General features: G+C 37.1%; 1 protein-coding gene across 3 annotated transcripts in view; it reads right to left on the bottom strand.

Moving 5' to 3' along the window:
• Positions 1 to 16,395, bottom strand: part of FGF14 (fibroblast growth factor 14) — a 621,870-nt gene that overhangs the window by 122,242 nt on the left and 483,233 nt on the right. For all 3 annotated transcript variants that reach the window (XM_036831495.1, XM_036831497.1, XM_036831496.1), the window contains 2 exons: positions 12,757 to 12,867; positions 6,647 to 6,750 (listed from right to left, as the gene is read on the bottom strand). In XM_036831495.1, coding sequence (XP_036687390.1) covers positions 6,647 to 6,750; positions 12,757 to 12,867 — 215 coding nt within the window. The remainder of the gene's footprint in view (positions 1 to 6,646; positions 6,751 to 12,756; positions 12,868 to 16,395) is intronic.

Genomic DNA, 16,395 nt, shown 5'->3' on the forward strand with positions numbered 1-16,395 from the left:
TCCTGGGATCTGGATATTTACAATGCTATCTGAGTAAGTCTTATGTATAATGAGGATTGCGAATTACTGTAAGAATATCCAAAGGCCTGATACTTTGTTCCCATATTATTAGCATCATTTTTATAAAGGCACAAGTTATGAATTTACTCAGTTAGTCCTCTGCTCTACTACCTGGTGTCCAAAATTGCCTCTATCGATTCTGTATATTTAGAAATCAAGCAAAATATATTAGAAAGCTTTTTCAAGAAGTCATGATACTTAATAATGTTCTTTCTAATATCTAACTTCATCCACGCAGATGCTGTTGACCCCATTTCTTCACCTTTGTCTGACGTTCAGCAGGAAAGGGAAAACAATCACTATCCGTCACAGAACAATTCTTGCTCCATCTGCAAACCATTCTTAAGACAGCCCTTAGATGTGGTTCTTCCAGGATACATGAGCCATCATCCAGCAGGGGGATTATAACCCACCTGGGTATCCTGGTTCCAAAACTGAATGCAGCACCTTCCTCCACCCAGGCTTCCCCCTCCTTCTGGGTTTTGTTTTCTTCAAGGGAAGCATCACAGCTCACCAGGTTCTGAGTTAATCACACCAGAGTGAGCCGTGATTCTGTCACTTCCCCTACCCGGACAGCTGCAGAGTTCTTCCCATAACTCCCCAAGAAACACTTTCAAATATCTCTCAGCCTTTCCAGTCCCTTCATTCCCGGGTTGCCAACACCAGTGTCTCTAGGCCCAGAAACAAAGTTAACATGTGCGTAGAAACAAAGTTACTGCGTATATAGTGTCTTCCCTTAGAAATGAACTTATTTACAAAACAGAAGTAGAGTCACAGATGTAGAAAACAAACTTATGGTTACCGGGGATAAAGTGGGGGGAGGGATAAATTGGGAGATTGGGATTGACATATACGCACTATTATATATAAAATAGATAACTAATAAGGACGTATTGTATAGCACAGGGAACTCTACTCAGTACTCTATAATGGTCTTTATGGGAAAAGAATCTAAAAAGAAGAGTGGATATATGTATATGTATAACTGATTAACTTTGCTGTACACCTGAAACTAATACAACACTGTAAATCAAATATACTCCAATAAAAGTTAAAAAAAAAAAAGGAGTAGTTGTCATTGTGGCCAAACTGTAGACTGTAGAGTACTTGCCCAACCTAAAGGCATTCAGATCACAGTGTGTGTGTGTGTGTGTGTGTGTGTGCATGCACACACACACACACACACACACACAGTCTGTCCAAACAAAACACATGTTTGCAGTTTGCAATTTCTATTTAATGCACTCTTTTTTCTTTCTTTTTCTTTTATTCCCCCATTCCCCTACCTTCTTGCCCCTGGCAACTACAGTTCAAGTCTCTGCTTCTATGTATTTGACTTGTTTAGATTCCATGAGTAAGATCATGCAGCGTTTTTCTTTATGTGTCTGGCTTATTTTACTTAGTATAATGCCCTCCAGGTTCATCCATGTTGTTGAAAATGGCAGGTTTCTTTCTTTCTTTAGGGTGATAACACTCCATTGAATACACTCAGCATCCTTCACCTGGACTACTGCAATGGTTTTCACACTGCCACTCACCTCTTTCCACTCATTCTTACAGGTATAATCCTTTGGAAGTTAAATATGGCTATAATACTAACCAGGCATAGCTACCATTCTGGAAGGGCAAATAGGTGAAAGTGGTTATGGGGATAGAAAAGAAAAAATATTTTAGGTGTGATTAGAAACTCTAGACTGTGCTTCTAGAAGGAGGATTTTGTTTTCTCCACCCCATAGTGGGAGGCTGGAGCCAGGAGTCAGGTGGATTCCAGGAATGTGATGGAGGGAGTGAAGGTATGACCTGCCCTCTCTCCCCTCCTTGTGATGTATCTTCCCCATTTTCTTCCCTTGGCCGTTTCCTTTTCTCATCCTCCCTTCATTCTCTTTCTTTTCTCCCCCTTTTCCCCAATGCTGCCTAATGCATCTTCCTACTGCTGATTTATTATCTCCTTCTCTTTTCACTTCTCTTTTTTTTCTCTCTTCTTCCTATTAGTATCTTCTCCATCTCAACCTCAATTCCTTCCTCCAAATTCCATAAAATGGCACTGGAACTTGGATAGCCTGAACATCTATTTATTTATTTTTATTGCCTACTATCAACCTAACAATAGAAGAATAGAATGTTTCATATTTTCCTTTTGTCCAAAGACGACTTAAAATTAGTTATATGTAGTCTACCATTTGCTTTTGTTTCTAAATTGTTTTTTCCTTCTGGTAAGTGACCTTAAGTAGAATGACGGCATTCTTGCCTTTGTCATAATCAATCATATTCTGTGCCTCAGTATTCAGGGTCATAGGAACTACATGAACGCTGGAGAGAAATTAACTGAAGCACTATACTTGCTTTCTTATTACTAGAAATTATCTGAGCCAAAATACCAAGAAAGGATAATAGCCATTTTGAGCCTGGATGATATATCCATCTGAGTCATAATGTGGAAGAGACCATAGGAAAACTTGATAAAAAAAGAAATATATATTCAGCATGGTAAGTAAACCTTTAGGATAGGTGTAAATTTTAAAACTATTATTTAACATTTCATACAAAGAAATAGAAACACTCTGACCAGAACTGAAATCATGTAAATAAATGTGTGTGTAATTTAGGCACAATGTGTAATTCCACTGAAACACACACAAATCAGACACACACAAATGATATATATATATACACATACACACACACAACACACATACATATATACATTCTCAAAAGGTGTTAGATATTGTTTGTGCGGAAAAACATGCATATAGAGTCATAGATTCTTAGAATAACAAAGACATTAACAATCATCTCAAATTTAATACACTTTTTAAGATAAAGAAATTGACCCATTCAGAGAGATGAAGAATGAAAGATGAAAAATGGAAGGGGCACCTCTGTGTAACCAGATGAATGGAAACCTGCTCAGTTAGAGTTTTGCCTCCCGGCTCCCAGGGGTCACATCAAAGAACAAAAGGCTGGTGCCCAGGATGAGCAGTCATCAGAGGCTACTGAGGCCCTTGGCTCACCTGCAATGGATAGTGACGGCCAGTGACAGTCACTGTAGCTCAGATTACATGATTAATCTCCTGTACTGCCTGCTACCTAAAGAAAAACAGAACACTGGGAGGCACGGCTAGGGTACCCCACCAGCACTGGGATAAATAGTGAGCAGTGTCCTGAGGATGGATGTCCAGAGATGCTATTCAGAGACAAGATGGATATCAGGGATCAGCAAAGAACTCACACATCACTCCATGGGCACAGAAATACAAGTGCACTACAAATAGTTTATAGTTGGTCAACATGCATTTTTCCTAAATATCATTTTAAACTAATTCTTTAAAAAAGTATTTCCTTGTCAGTTTCTGTGACCATGCAGCCTGCATTCTATCTTCAAGCAAACTGTTTGTATCTAACATCAAATCTCTTGAGAAGCATCTTCAAGAAACATATTACAATCGTTATGACCACAAAAGAAATGACTCTTGTCATGTTGAAGAAGAGATTCCACAGGGAACAAGTGCCTTCAGCATCGGAAATGTGATTATTTACATCTCAGTCAAGATACCTTCTTTCATCCCCCTGAGGTGGAATTATCTGACAAATTAAATATCTTTATTTGGATGGCAAGGGATTATGAGAGTTACTTCCTAAAATACAAATAGAGGAATATACACTCCAAGTCAGACCCCTAGTGTGACTTTCATTTAATGGAACTCACTTTGAATGATCTGAGTATTTTATTGCCTACGTTCTAAATTTATAGATCCTCAATAAATGCGGTCTCATATCAGACACTAGTCTAATTTGATCTTTTTAAAGTGGGCATAAGCTTAGAACAGATTCCTTCGTTTCTCGGACTTCAATCTTCATTAACTTTTTTCTGTAAATCTTAGCTTGAGTGGAGTTTTCCTTTTCAAAAAGTTATTCAGCTTAGTTCAAAACTTCTTAGTTGGGTTAACCATGTCGGCTTTAAAAATTTAAGCTCAAACGTTACATGTGATACATTTTAAGAATATTAAGCACCCAGTATATAATATCAATCTTTCCTCCGATAAATATCATTTTCTACGATTTTTTAATTTGAGAATCTCCAAAGGAAACAGATTATGTTTCAAATGATGCTTCTTAATAATTAAAATTAAGTTTCTTCCCTAGGTAACAATTCTCTAGAGATTTTTATTACATCATCTTGTGTTTATAACTTCTTCTTAGAATGGGTGCCAGACCATATTATGAAAACTGTTTGGCACATGAAAGCAGTACAGTGAAACAGTTAAAAATGTAAGCTAATGAGTCAGACTAATAAGGCTCACATCCTGTCTTCTCTGTCTACTACCTGGGTGACCGCACAGATTCTTAAGCTCTCTGTTCATCAGTATTATCATTTTAACAATATTTGCTTAATTGGTTGGGAGAATTAAATGGGCTAAGACTGTAATGCACTTAGTGCTAGGCAGAGTACACTAGATACATATTAACCATTATTATTATTACATATTATAGTAATTGTTATATTGTGTTGTTCTAGATTATTATTTTAGTAGGCTCTCAGAAACTAATCATGGAATAAAGGACTGAATGTGGGAAAACATTCTTTTTTCCTGAAATATTTGCAGTTCAAATTTCATTACCTTGAAATAAACAGAGCACTTTAACCGTAGAATATTAGTAAAAACTGGAAATCACATTCAATTTTTATCTAAATCCTTCTCCTACAAGATGCTGAGCATGGTAAGGGCCTGGCCTGGGCAGGGGACGTTTTAGGGTAAGGCTGGGTGAATGGAGCGCTCCTTACCAGGTCCTGGGTTCAGGACCAAAGAGTCAAAAATGAGAAGAGGAGAAAACCAAGACCTGCAAATCAGAGAATCAAGACACCAAAAGGGAGGCACAGAATCCAAGTACCTGGAGAATCTGGAAGGTGAGAGTAGAAAACAATGGGTCAGATAAAAAGCTTGATGGCGTTCCTGGGACTAACCCTAGGGCAGGTGCTACCCACAGATTTGAGTTTTGGGTGGAAAGGCCGTATTTAAGGTGCCGAGGACTGGACTGGGCAGTTAGCTCTGTCCTCACTCTATTCTTGCTGCACCACTTAGACTGCACTGAACACAACCAGCACTTGGATTTTCAGCTAAGACACATACGATGATATTCTCTACCTTTTAGAAAAATGGCATACACGTGCAACTTCATCACAAGAAAACAGAAAGCATCTCAGAAGCAAAAAGATCAAACAAACATTTACATTTCCCCTGACATCAATGCATATACCTGAGCAGGACAACATGATAAAATCATCAGCAGAAACAGAACTAGAAGCTATGGCAGAAACTGCATCTAATAATTTTTAGGCATCTCAGAGATTACTTGCGGGTGAAAGAAACAAAAATAACAGAACAAATGTCAAATCAATGAAACTGACTTTTATCTGAAATAAGGTATCTCTAGAAAATGATCTTTATCCGAATCGAATTTTTCCTAAAGGAGAGATAGGGAATTCTAGCTTCCCCTTGCTCCCAATATGTTGAATATTCATCTTGCGAAACAGAATGCAATTTGCATAATGTAGGGCCCAGGTCTGTGTGCAGGAACACCCTTCAGGGAAGGCGGAGGAACGTTCCAAAGGACAAGAGCATTTCCCAGCTCACCACGAAGGGAATCTGCAGCTCATATTTCATCTTCTTTGACAGGATTTCCCGGATTTGCTGAAGAAAATATATCACATTGCACGGGAGGCCCCAGAGAATGCTTCTTCTCTGCTTAAGTTTTAGGTGTGTGCGTGTATGTAAAATGTATGTATGTTTACATGTGGTTTTTTTGATGATGATATTTAACAACAACAGAGTTTTAAAGAATTTATACTAAGATGACATGCAAACCCAAATAAGAGAATTTTCTTTGAGGCTCCATGATTTTATCCACTTTTGCTCAAGGGATAGTGGAAAGAAGTATTTTCACCTAAGTCTCTATTGCTTGGACTCGTGACAGATATGAATTCCAACTGCATTATAATATATGGATACAGTATATCTGGATATGAATTATTTGTAAACAGTAAATATTCCAGAAGAGGCTAGAAGGTGCCCAGCTACTAGTACACATTAACACAAAACCGAGACTTGCTTAAATTTAAATGCAATATCCATTTTGATTTTAGAATTATTTTCCCAATAAAGCATTTACTCAATCTGAATTCTCATTTTTAAAAGAACTACTCTCTCCTAAATTTACTTTTTTAGAATTCACATTTATAAATAATCTTTTACAAGAAACTCCCTAAGACAAGCACAATTCTAAACGGTCGAAAAAGATTATATTAATATCAATGCTTTCAAAATTGCTCAATTTTCTATGAACTGGGACATATAAAAATATGCAAATGCACAATTTTAAGAGGTGATATAACTCTTCCACTTGACACACTGATATTATCAAACATTGATGACTAATGAATTAATAGCTCCTACAGCATTGCAGTAAAGGTCAAATACTAAAGCAAAAATGAGAGTCATGAGACAGAACTGTCTCACTTTTGTGGTTGATGGTTTCGCTATTTTGCAGACATTGAATGAATGGCCAGTATCTTGGGCATGCTACTTACTGATGGGTAGAGGTAACCTTCTCCATTCATGGCTATATACAACCCTGTTTTCACTCCCTGGATGGCCACAACGCGCAGCCCCACTGGTATGAGGTTGAACAGGGCTGTTAAGAGAAAGACAGTCTGTCACCAAAGGGCAGGAAGAAGCAAAGCATCCCCATCCCTTTTCTCTGTTTCCTTTGTTCTATTTGAGAAACGTTATGCTTGTTACAACCTTCTGAGAAGTTCCAATTCATTAACTTTTAATTTCTCTGTTTAAGAAGCTTCTGTTACAAGTAAAATTTGCACTTGAGCTCCAATTTATAGGTCTTATCAGTCTCCCTATGGCATTCTGAAGGACTGATGGCATAATAAACAGAATCAAGCCTGTAAGTGTGATTCTAGAATCAAGCCTGTAATCGTGATTATAGTATCACTGTCTCTGACACCGTGTGATAGCAAAAGAAATAAGCTACAAAGATTCTGAAAGAGCAGAATTTTAAGAGCCCAAGTTGAGTGTTTATTCTGGTCTTTTAAGTAGAAGGTTTGCTTCATCACTGCAACGTAGGACAGGCAAGAAGTTTAAAAGGTAATTCCAAAACTAAATTGCTCTTGCAGAACCAACATGATATGTCAGCAGAGCCCAGAAATGATGTGCACCTGCCAATGTGCTAAATTTAGAAAGAACTAATCAAACTGAATGGCATGCAAATTTCATAGATAATTTTCTTTATTAATATTTCATAAAACTATGAGTGAAAACTAAAACAAAGAGGGAAAAGTATTCAATTTTACCCACTTAAGAGATAAAAACTCATGTTTCCATGTTCTGTTTCTTCTCTTATAGACAAAAATGTATTTTTACATATATTTCACATTGTGCAGACAGCAATGTTATCACTGATTTAAAAAAAAAAAAAGTCTTAACATCCTTAATAATGCATTTCCATGCCATGGTTACATGTGTCTGTGTAGTGGGTATTCTAGCACTATTCTTGGTGATAACTGCTGGATGATTTTGGAGATTTTATCAGAGACACATTTATAAGATAACTGTTAATTATGGGAGGTTATCTGCTCCCATTCAAGTTCTTAATTCAAGTCTAATTCTAAGTAATAGAACCAGGCCAGAAGAGGCAATGAAAACACTAAAATGTCGCAGTAAATGTACAAGTAAAATATCTTAGGTTAAGGCTCTCACCTTTATTCCACAAAAGATACATAGCTTGAAAAATGTGGGCAATTTTGACTTAAATCGATAGGTTTACTCAGTGCATAATTTTAAATGGACTTTCTAAATTGTGTTCTATTTAATTCCAAGGCACATGTTTTCTCTGAATAGGGTAGGGGGAAATTATACCCTCTCTTCCAATTATTACATATTACTGATCTTGAGATCTCAAGATGTCTGTGCTACTCAGATGATGAAAGGAAAATGGCAGGCCATGGTCCTAGAAAATTATCCTGCAAGAACACTCAGGGGTGTATATGGTTAGGTGGATATTAGCTTTCATGATGCAAACTAACACTGGATTGTCTTCTGTTGGATTCTAGGAGCTTATGATATCCTTATGGAGGAGTAAGGCTTATGTTTGCTTATTTCTATTATTTAATATTAAACGTGAGTGTGGATTTATTGAGTATTTGTGTCATGGTAACTCTCAGTATTCCTTCTTCATGGGAGAAAGCCATTGGCCATTTTCACTGTCTTCTATAATACCTGAACTGTCCCATCTCCCTTATATTTTGAAAGGATGGGCATCACAGGGTAATTCCTGATTTATGTGCAAAAGTTTTTTTTGAAAACCATAATTGTACATCTGTCCATGCAAACTATTCTATCCTAACCTATTCAAACTTAATTATTCTAACCTTCATACATATCTAATGGTATTTGTAGGTGCCATATAATTGATACAGACCAGATGGAATAATCCTAGAAGGTAAGTGCATCATGAACTCACTAAAATAATACAGTATGGGAAAGAGTAAAATTATAGAAGATAGTCTAAAATGACTGTACTAAAAGAAAACTGTCCCCCTCCTCAGGATTTTGGTTGGGACCTGAATAATAGTTATTACAATTTACAGGATGAAAACAGAAAGTGAACCCATAGAACCACCGTAATGTGGAAGCCTATTCAGAGCTGACCATGACTGAACCATGGTGCTAATCAAAACCACAGATACCCACATTAAATGAAACTTCATTACGTTTTTTCACTCTTCTTGTATATAACATAATTATAAAGCAATATCACAAGACCTAGGGGAGCAAGAATAATGAAGATGTCCATGCTACTTTGTTCATTCTGTGGAACACTGCAGTCTCCATATAATAGTGAATTTCATTCAACCCTGGCTGCACTTTAAAACTAGCTGTATTCGTAAAATAGGATGGCCATGCCCAACTCCAGACCAATGGAATTAAATCAGTCTCTGGGAGTGGGTTTAGGGCATCACGAATTTTTTTTAAAAAACGCTCCTCAAATGACCCTGACCTACAGCCAAGGTGAGAACCACCTTCCTAAGGCCTGTCGGGGAGTGGGCACTGTGAGTGACCCGCCATTTTTAAACAGCAAGTTATCAGGTTGGGAACTTCTAAGGTGAGAGGGATTGGTTTGTGTGAGGCTTTGATCTTGCAATAGTTATTGCATATGGATATTTCTATAGTCCTCTTCTGCTTGCAGTATCTGGTAATGGGGACAAAGAAGTTTAAGAGCACAGGAAAACCCCCGGGGCATCCCCAGAAGCAAATTGGGGAAGAAAACCACTCCCTAATCAAGCACCATAGTCATGGTAATGCTGACCTTTAGTAGATAAAAGGGAAACTCTAAGAATTTTAAAGAAACACACCCCGGAAAATGAGTAGGCGCCCACTACCTTTTGTGAAAGATCTTTCCAGGGCACGTGCAAGCCTAGGTAAGCAGGTGAGTTGCTCCAGTACCTCTCTATTAGGACCAATTATCCATCATCAACCATTTTCTTGCCCAGATAGTTCTAGATCTCAGGCCGTTAAGCCTGGGAGGACATTAGTATCAGGTTCGCCAGCAGGCCTTTCTCCTTTCCAACACATTTAAATTTTTTGACAAAGGAAGCTGAGCAGGGTGGTTCTGACTTTACCTAGTTTTAAGTAATCTCATATTCAGTAGCGGGCTATTTATTGAGCTCAAATCATGAAAATTTGAAGATTCAAGCCTCAGTTTTGTCATTTGATGACTTCTGGGATGGCATCAGGGTGACGTGTAGGTTATTTCTCTTTATTTTTCCTACCTACAGATGACTAATCCTTGTTTTGCATTCAGAGAAATATAAAAAAATGGAATGTGTTTGTGAATTATTACATCATAGCCTTCCTCAAGCAAAAAGGGCAGTGCTCTAATGAGGACCTGTCTGTCTGTCAGCATCTCTGATGCTCACCCCCATTTCTAAAGAACACTTTTCAGGGCTAACGATTTCCCTAGGAGTAGAAGACTACTGTGATAAACCAGAGAAAAGAAAATATCTTAAAATTCATCCTAAAAACCTGTGTTTTTCAATTAAGATGGTGATAGTACACAAAAGTAGAGTTAATTAGTAATTCCCGTTGCTTTTATAAAGCTGCTACAATCTGCCAAGTTTTATTAAATTTTACAGTCATACAATTTTTATAACCTTTTGAGAAGGAAACATTTATCTCAGACTGTCTTATTCTGTTCTGCTTTGTCTTTGCAAATGTTGAAATGGTAAAGAAACTAACCTAACTGGCTTAAAGGGCACATAAAATGCAATGGTAACTTGTAAGAAAAGAAACCGTGCGCCAGATCTTTGCATAGCAATCGAAGTCCCTCTAGTGAGGTCACTCTGATTTGGTTCTGATTTGCTTGTCCACTGGGGCTCCTGTTCCTGCTTGGTTCCCAGAACTGTTCCTCACCAGTATCTAAGGGGATTAGAAAGGATTTCACGAGCCGCCCAGAGATTCTTGTTCCTCGGGTGCAGTTACACAGTAGGAGGAAAGAAGCCGCATACAGTCAGGAACAGAAGGTCTAGTATCTTTCACTATCTCAGCTTTCCAGTCTACTGTTTAATATTATGCAGATAACCAGATATAATCACGTGTATGTATAACGTCTACATCTGTACTTTCACAATTTAGGAAATACTGTGCTGCTTACTCAGTTGTGAAGCAATATGCTTTTAAAAGACAGTGTCTACTTGACACTTCTTAACTCCATATTGAGTCCATCATGAAAAATAACCAATTTGTTTGGCATTACAAAAACAAAAGGAGAAGGTAGGGAAAAAACTCATAAACCATTTGTTTGAAGGAAATTATTTTTCCGGGAAGTCCAACTAAGCAGCATTTTCATATGGCTATAGTATATTTCCTTTCTTGAAAACTTTTGTCAAAATGGATGGCATCAACCTCTAGTCTGATAAATCAGGGTGTCATAGCTCTTATCATAACCATAGTTATGGAAAACTTGTTCTCGTGCTCTACTAGACTCTGGCTGAAGAAAATCAGAGAACACTGAAGACGTCAGAACTTAGGAATCTCTAAAGTCCATGACCCCCATGACTGTAAGATGTAAGAAAAAGAGAATGCGTTTTGTCAAAGAATGGGTAAGGAGTTAAAAGTGGGGAAGGGAAAATGAGCGGATATATATGTATTAACATGAATCAGAAGAAACTGACATCTTTTGTAGGTCAAAGATGGTCAAGTGCTGATGATTTTAAAAGTTCAACCTAATATCAAAATCCCAAAAAGTAAACAATGTTTGACATCAGTCTTATGAATAAAAATGTCTTCTCTTTCTTCCCTGTGTCTGAATTGCTTTACCTTCTCTTTTTCTAAATCAAAAGAGGAAATAAAGCGAACAAAAATCAATGAACAAATATGATAGGGAAAAATTTAAAGTACAAAAGGATGACATAATATAAACAAAGAGAGGAAAAGATTAAACATTGAATAGGAGGAGAATGTAGATAAACAAAGAAAATACTTAAAATTGAAAGAAAAATAAAAAATGAAGCGATGTCCAAAGTCTAAAATATAAACACAATGGCTGGGAAAATATTGATATTTCACTTAGCAACACCAAATGCAAAAATAGTCTATATCATTAGCTGCTCTCAGAATCAGTGCTTCTCAACAGTTGATTACTAGACTTTAAAACAGGAAGAATCTATAATTTGGTTATATGTATTCAAAGCCTCCTTCTTTCCATAGAACGATGTTCTGTATATGAAGGATAAATGATAAATCAATGAAAAGATTCATATCTACTAGTAATATGTGATTAAATATTTCTAATAAAATCAATTTTTGCTTTTCACTAATTCTCCCGAGCAATAAAAAGTGTGTCTATTTTAGAACTGATGTGCTAAACTAAAGGGAATCAGAGGCCAGTATGAACAGAAAATGGGAAAGGAAAACAAAATTGAACAAGAGGGGCAGGCACCAGAATAAAAATACAAAGAAAAGTTATATATAAAGAAATAGTAAAATGAAGACAGACATTAAAACAAGGGAAAGTGGGTGGCTTTTTAAATAAAAAAAATTAAAAGCACAGACCCAATTTTATCAAATTAACAATTTGTACAATGCATTTAAAAGCACACAGCCTTCATGTTCTCTCTATAAAGAAAGATATTATCTTTTCTTGTTGAACACAAAGAATTTGAAAAATAATATTTCTATTATTTGAAACATAACATTTCTATTATTTGAAACAACTAATCCTTGTAGCTCTTGAATTTCCAGTTATCATTAAGAAGCTACAGGCCTAATAAAGATAAAACTTCCAAAGTAAACATGTAATCAACTTTCACCTGAACGTGTCAGTGTAGTTACTTGACTTTGATGATAATGAGATTAAAGTAACAATAATCCTGGATATGACAATTGTTTGGAAAAAAAACCTGAAAAGATTAACTAATACGTCTCTTAAAATGACAGGTTTCTTTTGTGGCTCTATGAATATTTCCATCCATGTGGTCCAAGTAAAATTGTCAATGGCACTCTATTGTGTAACATTTGTAAAAATGAATGAACATAACCCAATATTTGCAAGTGTATTTTTAAAAGTCATTTAAGTAGCAGCATATCTTCTACCAATTGTGTTCACTGGTGGCCTGAGGTTGTCACTTACTAGAATTAGTGCTGTCATCCTTGGTTCCATCGAGAGCTCCATCGGGGTGCATTTGCAAGTAGTAGCCTTGCCTGCAATATAACCTGGTCACTATACCCTTGAGCTGGGGATCTGAAAGGCAAACATAGTGGTCATAAGCCTCACAATGTGTCACAATGGAATTTCTTTTTTCTTTTCTGTTTCTTTTCTTTCTTTTTCAGAAGTAAGAGGGTATTTTATGGACATAGCACCTTTTATTTTATGTTTCCCAGATGCCTCTGTATTTCTCAAACCTGGAAGATGCTAATCACAGAAGGTGAAGAAACTGCAGTCGTCAGCTGAAGCTAATAGGTCATTTTATGAAACTGATATGTGTGTATTTACATGGTTGTTTAGGTAACGATTAAACTGCTTAATCTGTTAGTTTAGTTATTAGTTAAGTCCTAAACTAACTAGCTTAATAGTTTAAACTAATACCATTCAGGATGGCAGGACAAGAGTTTTGCAAACTTCTGGCTTTAAGAAACCTTGTTAAAGGTTTCTTAAACATTTGCATGTGGCTTTTCAAAGGCCATCCTCATCTCATGACTAGATTTGATGGGGGACATCAGAATCCCCGCAATGGCAACTGGCATCTCTCCACCACCCCTGGATAGGACATGCAAATGTGATCATGCTGTCAAAACAGGAGGATATTACAGAATGATGAAACAAAGCATCTTGTAATCAATCATAAAATGATGGACTTGCAAACAGCTGAACACACACAAAAAAAACCACATGCAAAAACAAACATAAAAAGCTATTCAAAACAGAATATCCTCAGCCTTATGTTTAGTTCTCGAGAAATTAGAAAGTGAGAGCATCTGTTTCTATGTATATCTGAATTTGAAAAATGACCCCATGGTACACAGATTTTCTTCAAAGATACTATGATATTGAAGAAAACCTGGAAAATAATACATGAAAAACACAGCATTCATGTGATCAAGCATGTTAGAATACAGGTGTTTTTGGAAGAGTAGGATTTTGAAAAGAAACATCTACGTGATTATTAGGATTGTGTCATGTATGTTCCTTACTCTGTAGTATATAATTTTAAAAAACACATAATTCTAAGATGTGCATTAGTGAAAAAAATTACTCTTGTGCCTTAATCTGCCCATCATCCAATAAGACTTGGCTGGGCTACTGACCCTTTAAGCACTGAGGACTTTTCCTAGTTTTGCTGCATCATATTTTTGCTTGTCACTGAAAACAGGTAGCACAGAAAAGGAAGGGAACAAAGGCGCAGACAAGGGTAGGGATTCTTAGTTGCCATGAAAACATATAGAGCATTTTAGAGATTGACAGTTTTTCTGCAAAACCTTTATGTTCTGGATCACTTATTTTTAGTAATCCTATATCATAGCAACTATATCTTCTGCACGTGAATTACGTACATCAGGCAAGGCAGTGAGAAGACCTATAACCCCCGCAAGTCCCTTCACACGTACACAGCGAGAGCCCTTCTCTTTTGTTTTTTGTATTAACAAAAAGATAAGAGAGAACAAACACTGGAGAGGATGCAGAGAAAAGGGGACCTTTGTGCATTGTTGGTGGGAATGTAAAATAGGTGCAGTCCCAGTGGAAAACAGGATGGAGGTTCCTCAAAAAATGAAAAATAGAAATATGATCCATTTGCTCCAGGAATCTCACTTCTGGGTATACATGCAAAGGAAACGAAATCAGGATCTCAAAGAGATATCTGCACCCCCATGTTCACTGAGGCATTATTCACAGTGGCCAAAACATGGAAACAACCTAAGTGTCCATCAATAGATGAATGGATAAAAAAAATATGTGGTGTAGATACACAATGGAATATTATTCAGCCATAAAAGAAAAGGAAATCCTGCCATTTGTGACAACAGAACTGAACCTGAAGGACATTAGGTTAAGGGCCTAATTTGTCATCACACCTCATGTCTGATAAGAAAGTACAAGTAAAACATGAAATTGTGTTTTTGAGTTCTTATTTAAAGACAAGAAAAACCAAATTGATATCTATTTACATAGTTTCACATTATTTGTTTGTTTGTTTGTTTTAGAAACCGTAATAACATCGACCGCGTTCTTCTCAGGGGCCAGGATTGACTCATTGAATTTTCACCACAACTTACTTAATAGGAAGCCCATTTTGATGATGAGAAAGTGAAGACACAGAACAGTGAATTAATTTGACAAAGAGCATATGACTGATAAGTGCAAAGCTGGGGTTGACATGATCCTTCCCACTAAACTACTAAATTATGTGGCCTGTAAAAATCGAACAATTGAATTAAACCATCTTAAAAACTTAAAATAAAATACAAACTCATTTGTTTCCTTAAACTAGGTTCTCGAAGATTATCTCTAGCTGTGTCTAACCCCTAACCCTGCATACTCGGAGCTGAATCTATAATATAAAGCAATAACATAAAGTTAGAAATGACCAAATTTCTTGAAAATCTCTTCTAAGATCTGCCCTACTTTGCCATTGGCTACATTTCCAATAAATCTCTACCCATAAAACCCTCACCAAAATTATAAATTTAATACTGTATACGTTTAAATTCCTACAGTATCATTTTCACTTTAATTCCCCCATCTCCACCAACTTCAGCCAAAAGTGAACTCCTGACTTGACACTGAGGTTAACAGTGTCAACCCCCTAAGACCAACACCATGCTTGCCTTTTTTATTCCACCTAATGGGTTGCCCAATTCCTACAGATGCTGTCTTGAAAATCTCCTTCACTCTTTTCCCTTTTTCTATGTTCACGGCCAGCAGCAGTTCAGCCCCCAGTGGCCGCTCCTAGGCGGTCTTACAACCTGCAGTATGCCTGTTCCGATCCATCAGATGAGGAAATATGCAGCCACTCTCCAATACCCGCTGAATTACTCACACCCTGCAGCAGGGGGGCCCCATCCTATCTGCCCGACCTTGGTTTCTACTGTTCCCACGCCATCCTCAGCGCATAGCCCAACCTGGGTCACTGTGGGCTGCCTACAAAGATCCCATAATCTCCCACCTTTATCCTGTTCCCTTAACCTTACGTGTCTCAAATACATCCGCTTCCCTAGAGAGGCTCCCCTGTGCACCTGTGCACACAACCCCACGTGCACATGTCTTTGCCTAGTTACTCCTTTTTCTTCTTCCCAAGTTTGACTCCATCAGTACTTCCTTTGGGGCACTTGCCTGACACCTCAGAAGGGGTCAGACTCCTCCTTGGAATGCTTTTATGGCAGCATTCTTTACAGGTGTAACATTTTGTAAATATCAAAATGATTTCATTTGGAAATATTATTCATACATTAAAAGATAGAGAAAGCAACACAACCTACATCCATGCACCCACCACTGAGATTAAACAGATGTTAACATTCTGCTCTATAATTCAGAACTTTAATTCCACATTTATTTGTGCACTTGTATGACTGATGTCTGTCTCCAACCTAGACTGTAAGTTTCATAAGGAAAACTGAAATGTACGCTATTGCTCACCGTGGCATTTCCTGGGTCTAGATAAATGAGAGCTATGCAGTATATATTTCTTGAATGCATACTGACAAAGGTGTAATTTTCCAGTAATTTCATATTGCAGGTAAAAGTGAAAACTGGAACAACAACATGAAAACT

The sequence above is a fragment of the Balaenoptera musculus genome, chromosome 18 (assembly GCF_009873245.2).
Source record: "Balaenoptera musculus isolate JJ_BM4_2016_0621 chromosome 18, mBalMus1.pri.v3, whole genome shotgun sequence".
NCBI classification, from domain to species: Eukaryota; Metazoa; Chordata; class Mammalia; order Artiodactyla; family Balaenopteridae; genus Balaenoptera; species Balaenoptera musculus.